Below are 7,429 nucleotides of genomic sequence, written 5' to 3' on the forward strand. Positions count from 1 at the left end.
TCGCCTTTTCCTGCTCTCCTTCTGTCATAAGTAGCCCCTGATATCACTGCCTCGCCCTGCCTGCACTCTACCTGCTCCTCCACCTGCTCCACCCCACCCTTTGCAGCTTCAGCCTCATGGCACCTTAAACCCATGTGCCACCCCTGACTTCCTCATGCTCATGTGCTTTCTATAGATGTGCAGAGACACATTGCAGCTCCTTTGATCAATCCCTGCTTTGATGGATGAATGGAGCAAACATGAAAACGTCCCGACACATAAACCTGCGCTGACACGATCGCCTCAGAGATGAAGTATCTGGACTCCCATCAGCATGTAGAACTTGGTGCTTCTGGACTGGAGGTGCAAATAGTTCACACAACAGTAGCGTGTTATTAGTCGTGGTCTGGTGTTTGATGGCTATTCAGCCACTCAGTGACCTACACGCTGAGCTCCAAGTAAAGTTCTGGTTGTCGTTTAGGAGCAACGTCGTTGGCAGATCTTAGTCTGACCAGAATGAACCTTGTTATAAAACTCTCATTAGTAAGAAGAAAACCGTCTGTGAACTGGTCACCCTGGAGTTCAACTGCCAGCCTTTCACAGAAGCAGCCAATGACCCGGTGCAGTTGTTGAAGATGCTGTCTTTGGGTTATGTTGTGCAGTAAGATTCTTGTTACGTCTGCACTGTTTGACTTGATCATGTTGTGTGACTCTCTTTCACTAGTGCTTGCATGCAAAGCCACATCAGTACTTATTGTGTCCATTCATTGTTTCCTAGCTAACCTTCTTAGCACGAAAGGTAATGTTATCGAACCAAGCTGACCACACTGACCTCCCAGCTTTTCCTCCATCTCCATGTAACATTGTGCTATTTAAGGTGGAGCCCACGCTCATGCTGTGACGATGAACTCATGCTGTCTTTGTGTTCCTGTTTTTAACCTTTAACTGTGTTTTCATTATGTCAAAGCTGTCCAGATATCCCAAACTAAAGCGATGTGTCTCTGTCCCTCAGCTCGAAAGCAGGAGATCATCAAGGCCACTGAGCAGCTGATTGAGGCCATTAACAATGGAGACTTTGAAGCCTACACGTTAGTCATTAAAGTACTTGTCAGTAAACTCTCACACGTTCATATGTTTCCATAAAGCTAATGAATGTGTTGCCTGTGTTCTTTCAGGAAGATATGTGATCCTGGTCTCACATCCTTTGAACCTGAAGCCTTGGGTAACCTGGTGGAGGGCACAGACTTCCACCGCTTCTACTTTGAGAACGGTACAGTGTTCCTGCGGGACATGGTCTGATGAAGCATCGTAGCTGTCCCAGTTTAGGCTCACATTTCCTGTAAGAAGTGCATCGCGTGCAGAAGCCACTGTGGAGAGTGACTGCATCCCTTTGTGTTGCACTGCCTCATTCACCACCTGTTGCAGCTCTGACTCATCTATTGTCTTTATTACGTTGGTGTTACATTGGTGTTACGTTGGTATCACGTTGGTGTTATGTTGGTATCACGTTGGTGTTACGTTGGTATCACTTTGGTGTTACGTTGGTATCACGTTGGTGTTACGTTGGTGTCACGTTGGTGTCACGTTGGTATCACGTTGGTGTTACGTTGGTATCACTTTGGTATCACTTTGGTGTTACGTTGGTATCACTTTGGTGTTACGTTGGTATCACGTTGGTGTTACGTTGGTATCACGTTGGTATCACGTTGGTATTACGTTGGTATCACGTTGGTGTTACGTTGGTGTCACGTTGGTGTCACGTTGGTGTCACGTTGGTGTCACGTTGGTGTTACGTTGGTGTTACGTTGGTATCACGTTGGTGTCACGTTGGTGTTACGTTGGTGTCACGTTGGTGTTACGTTGGTGTCACGTTGGTGTTACGTTGGTGTTACGTTGGTGTCACGTTGGTGTCACGTTGGTGTTACGTTGGTATCACGTTGGTGTTACGTTGGTGTCACGTTGGTGTTACGTTGGTGTTACGTTGGTGTCACGTTGGTGTTACGTTGGTATCACGTTGGTGTCACGTTGGTGTTACGTTGGTGTTACGTTGGTATCACGTTGGTGTTACGTTGGTGTTACGTTGGTGTTACGTTGGTGTTACGTTGGTGTCACGTTGGTGTTACGTTGGTATCACGTTGGTGTCACGTTGGTGTCACGTTGGTGTCACGTTGGTGTTACGTTGGTGTTACGTTGGTGTTACGTTGGTGTCACGTTGGTGTTACGTTGGTATCACGTTGGTGTTACGTTGGTGTCACGTTGGTGTTACGTTGGTGTCACGTTGGTATCACGTTGGTGTTACGTTGGTATCACGTTGGTGTCACGTTGGTGTCACGTTGGTATCACGTTGGTGTTACGTTGGTATCACGTTGGTGTCACGTTGGTGTCACGTTGGTATCACGTTGGTGTTACGTTGGTATCACGTTGGTGTCACGTTGGTGTCACGTTGGTATCACGTTGGTGTTACGTTGGTATCACGTTGGTGTCACGTTGGTGTCACGTTGGTATCACGTTGGTGTTACGTTGGTATCACGTTGGTGTCACGTTGGTGTCACGTTGGTGTTACGTTGGTGTCACGTTGGTATCACGTTGGTGTTACGTTGGTGTTACGTTGGTGTCACGTTGGTGTTACGTTGGTGTCACGTTGGTGTCACGTTGGTGTTACGTTGGTGTTACGTTGGTGTTACGTTGGTGTCACGTTGGTGTTACGTTGGTATCACGTTGGTGTCACGTTGGTGTCACGTTGGTGTCACGTTGGTGTCACGTTGGTATCACGTTGGTGTTACGTTGGTGTTACGTTGGTGTTACGTTGGTGTCACGTTGGTGTTACGTTGGTATCACGTTGGTGTTACGTTGGTATCACGTTGGTGTTACGTTGGTGTTACGTTGGTGTTACGTTGGTGTCACGTTGGTGTTACGTTGGTATCACGTTGGTGTTACGTTGGTATCACGTTGGTGTCACGTTGGTGTTACGTTGGTGTTACGTTGGTGTCACGTTGGTGTTACGTTGGTATCACGTTGGTGTTACGTTGGTATCACGTTGGTGTCACGTTGGTGTCACGTTGGTGTCACGTTGGTATCACGTTGGTGTTACGTTGGTGTCACGTTGGTGTTACGTTGGTATCACGTTGGTGTCACGTTGGTGTTACGTTGGTATCACGTTGGTGTTACGTTGGTGTCACGTTGGTGTTACGTTGGTGTTACGTTGGTATCACGTTGGTGTTACGTTGGTATCACGTTGGTGTCACGTTGGTGTCACGTTGGTGTTACGTTGGTGTCACGTTGGTATCACGTTGGTGTTACGTTGGTGTTACGTTGGTGTCACGTTGGTGTTACGTTGGTGTCACGTTGGTATCACGTTGGTGTTACGTTGGTGTCACGTTGGTGTTACGTTGGTATCACGTTGGTGTTACGTTGGTGTCACGTTGGTGTCACGTTGGTGTCACGTTGGTGTTACGTTGGTGTTACGTTGGTGTCACGTTGGTATCACGTTGGTGTTACGTTGGTATCACGTTGGTGTCACGTTGGTGTCACGTTGGTGTCACGTTGGTGTTACGTTGGTGTCACGTTGGTATCACGTTGGTGTTACGTTGGTATTACGTTGGTATTACATTGTCTCGTGAAACAACGTGGAGCGTTGTGGACTTCTCTGCTGTAGCGATGAATCTCCTGAGTCCAAGCCATGAAAATGGTAAAGGGCACACTGGCTTGTGCAGCATGTTTGGACATGAAATGCTGGTTGGGCAGCAAAACCAACATTTACCACAACAGAAAGCAGTTGTTAATCAAGAGCAACAAATTCAACCAGTTCACCTGGTTGCTCTCTGGAGCGGGTTTCCTCGTGCGTCCCAGTGTTTTCCAGCACTGTTGGTTGATGCAGGTCATTTTCTTAGTATCTGAGGCCTGGATATATTCAGTGTATTTCCATGTTTCCGCAAAAGTTCAGCCGTGTTTGTGGTGTTACTTTCCAACACGCTAACACCCTGTCTAAAAAACCAAACTTGTCTTGCATAAATTACTCTGTACAGTCTTGGGTTTTGTCTTCGTTTAAGTCTGAGAAGCAGCTGCATGCTGCTGCCACACCAGCAGGTCGACACCAGAGCTCAGTCAGCTGATGCATCAGCGTTTTATACGTTTTGTTAAGACTTTAAGCCAGATTTGTCGCTCACTTCAGTCATTTAGATGTGACTGATGCTGGATATTGGCTTGGTGCATAGCTAATACCTTCTATGAAATGTAAATGTAATTTAAGAAACTAACTGTTAACAGAGTTAATAGTTAGTTTCTTAAAAAAAATAGAGCCACTGAAGCCTCTTTCAGTTGTTATATGCCGAGCAATTTCACATATTTGTAATTATTAATAATGCATCGGATGCTTTAAAGCTAATATGTGGTCCCTGTCGAGTGTTTGGTTGTGTCACAGTGTTGTTGTCCTCTGCAGCTCTGTCTAAGGGGAAGCAGCCCATCCACACCATCCTGCTCAACCCTCACGTCCACCTCATAGGCGATGACGCCGCCTGCATTGCCTACATTCGCCTCACCCAGTACATCGATAGCAGCGGCATGCCTCGCACCATGCAGTCAGAGGAGACTCGCATCTGGCACCGCCGTGACAGCAAGTGGCAGAATATCCACTTCCACCGCTCCGGCTCTCCCACCGTTCCCACCAAGTAAGATCGCCACCAGATTGCTTATAATGTTTAGACACGTAGGAACAGTTTTAATGAGTGTGTAGCATCAAGTCAGTTAAACCCCAGGGATATTGATCTGATCAGTGTAGTGGGAGAGAGTGGGCTGATGGATCAGGTACAGCTCCTTAACCATAGGTAGGCCAGAGAGCCAGCAGTGAGACAACCCCCCAACAGGAAAGGTTTTAATGGTGACGGCCATTGACGTGTTTCCCTCGTCATCTTTTCTCACTGTTTATTCCCCAGTTTTGCATTTGGCTCGGGTCAGTGTCGCTGCTGTTAGCATGAAACAATATCTAGACCAGGGTCGGCACCTCCGGGCCTCGAGGGCCTGCAGGTTTGAGATGTGTCCTTGATCCAACACAGCTGATTTAAGTTCTCCAGAGGCCTGGTGATGAACTAATCATCTGATCCAGGTGTGTTGACCCAGGGAATTACAGAGGTTGCACAAATAGTCCAGAACATCAACATATGCTGGGAGACACAGAAACCCTCTCAGGTGTTTTAAGCAACCGGCCGACGAGTAAACATGCTCTTCTAACACTCTCGAGACACAAAGCGTTCCAAGTTTTGGTGTCGTAACCAGTAATGTTGGTGCTTTTGTGTAGAGATCATTCTGCATGTGCTGGTGTTGGTTGATCGGACGAACATGTTTGTTTAAATCACCACCCTGCTCGATTTCCAGAATAAAACAGCAGGCTGCTCCTCCGTCACATGGACATCTGACCACAGTCTGGACAAAGTATTCGAGAACAGCGTTAAACATTCAAACGAGACAAAGTTTCCCTTTAACAGCTTGACACGTATTCCACATCTAACGAGCCGTAATGCCCAGTAACTAGATCAGAGCAGTGGGTGAAGCTGACTGTGTGGGTTTGTGTCTGACTGTGCTCCACTTTCAGCTGAGATGACCTCCACCACCTTCCAGCCTACAGCAGTCAGCTGACTGACTTCTGCCGTCTTTCCATCGGATGCCCAAGCCACGCCTCCCCCTCGTTTGCTAGCGCTCTGCCCTCTCAGTGTGTTGTTTACATTGTCGCTGCTGAACTGAAGTTTATTCTAAATGTAAAGGAGTTCACACTTTGACAACATCACTTTGTAGAGAGAGTGCAGGGTGTTCAACATATCTCTGTTTGCAGCATTTTTATTACTGGTTTCTTGATATATTCTTTTTTAAATAGAAGTGGACTCTAATGGTGCCACTGGTTCCACTTGATTTTAATGGGCTAGTCTGTGAAGCTCCCAGTCAGGATTACACATGTTGTGCTATTGTGATATTTTTACCTTTTGGCACAATGACCGATATCAAACTTTTTAATCACGTTTCTGTTTCCAGACACAAGCCTGCTTTGTTTGGCTGATCCATAGATTTTGGTAATCATGTAATTTGCTCTTTGCTTGATCCATATGAGTTGACTTATCTTACTGATGTATGTTTACTAGGAACTGTAACTACATGTTTAAAAGGGAAACCGTTTGTTTTAGTGAGTTCGGTCATCACGGAGCATCGTGGGAGGAAGTGTAGACATAGATTCTTAAAGCCATTCTGACTCCTGCCAGTCACATTTTCATACAATAATAAGTTAATTATGTGAATCTGTTTGTTTACATTTTACAGTGTGATATTGATGCCTGTCCTTCTCCTCACTTACCTTTAAGAACATCCTCCGTATTTCATCCTCTGCTTAAAGTCGAACCCTGTTTAACCGTGTAAATCAGTTTGCTAAGTTTCATCACTGACCGGGTTACTCATGCTCAACACTCATTATGTTACGCTATAGTTATTTTAGTGCCACCATCTGACTGAAAGGGAAACGGTTGTTGTGGAGATCACAGGGAACAAACTTTAATTCCAGATTGAATTGAGTGCAGAGGAAGCCGTTAAAGACAGTCACAGGTGTGTTTTTGTGTATTAAATAATCACTGAAATATTTAGAGAACTGCTTCGTATTGATTTCTTTGATCACATTTGTCCATTTCAAAGGACACTTTGGGTTTATCTTTGTGATTGAACTGTATGATGGGCTGCTGGTATTTAATGTTGCCATGATGGGCCAAGCCTGATGTTTAAGAAATCTCAAATAAAATGTGATTTATGCCAATGAGCGATTTGTTTTTTCATTCCTTATGTGAACTCTGCATCAGTGATATTTCTGAAGTTTTGCTGCTGATGTTTAGCTTTGATATTTCTTTTTGTGCTTTGATGCTGATTGTGAAAAATCCTGCTGAACCTGCCCGCCCCCGCCCCTTCATCCTCACTCGGTTTCAGCAGATGCCGCCCCTCCCTGACTTATTCCTGTTAAAAAGGGGTTTTTCCTTCCTCCTCCTGTCACCAAGCTCTTGCTCGTTGGGGTTTTCTCTGTTATTGTGGGGTCTTTACAGTATAAAGCAGTAATTTTGTTGTGATTTGGAGCTGTAGAAATAAAACTGAACTAAAACAAAATGTTGAAATAATTTGATGTAAAAATGACCAAGTTACCTTCACATCTTTTAGAGTTTTTCACTCAACTCTTGGTACCCCTACAGCTTCTCGTGTTCCTTCTTCCTGATATTGCTGTCATTCGGAACCGCTACATCGATCACTACGGCCGTCTTCTTCTGTTTGTCTACCACCACTATGTCCGGTTGGTTAGCCACCACCATTTTGTCCGTCTGTATCTGGAAGTCCCACAGGATCTTAGCTCGGTCATTCTCCACCACCCTTGGGGGCATCTCCCATTTTGACCTCGGGACTTCTAGGTTATACTCGGCACAGATGTTCCTGT

The 7,429-nt window shown here is 45.7% G+C and overlaps 1 protein-coding gene across 16 annotated transcripts in view; it reads left to right on the top strand.

Moving 5' to 3' along the window:
- Nucleotides 1-6,769, top strand: part of camk2d1 (calcium/calmodulin-dependent protein kinase (CaM kinase) II delta 1) — a 75,132-nt gene extending 68,363 nt beyond the window's left edge. For 8 of the 16 annotated variants that reach the window (XM_026159701.2, XM_026159662.2, XM_026159729.2 and 5 more), the window contains 5 exons: nucleotides 758-778; nucleotides 992-1,067; nucleotides 1,155-1,249; nucleotides 4,418-4,646; nucleotides 5,567-6,769. In XM_026159701.2, coding sequence (XP_026015486.1) covers nucleotides 758-778; nucleotides 992-1,067; nucleotides 1,155-1,249; nucleotides 4,418-4,646; nucleotides 5,567-5,570 — 425 coding nt within the window. In that variant the 3' untranslated portion in view covers nucleotides 5,571-6,769. Of the gene's footprint in view, nucleotides 1-757; nucleotides 779-991; nucleotides 1,068-1,154; nucleotides 1,250-4,417; nucleotides 4,651-5,566 lie in introns of those variants that run through there. The other 8 variants (XM_026159720.2, XM_026159683.2, XM_026159747.2 and 5 more) reach the window with 2 other exon arrangements.
- Nucleotides 6,770-7,429: the final 660 nt, after the last annotated feature.

This window comes from Astatotilapia calliptera, chromosome 3 (genome assembly GCF_964374335.1).
Source record: "Astatotilapia calliptera chromosome 3, fAstCal68.1, whole genome shotgun sequence".
NCBI lineage: Eukaryota > Metazoa > Chordata > Actinopteri > Cichliformes > Cichlidae > Astatotilapia > Astatotilapia calliptera.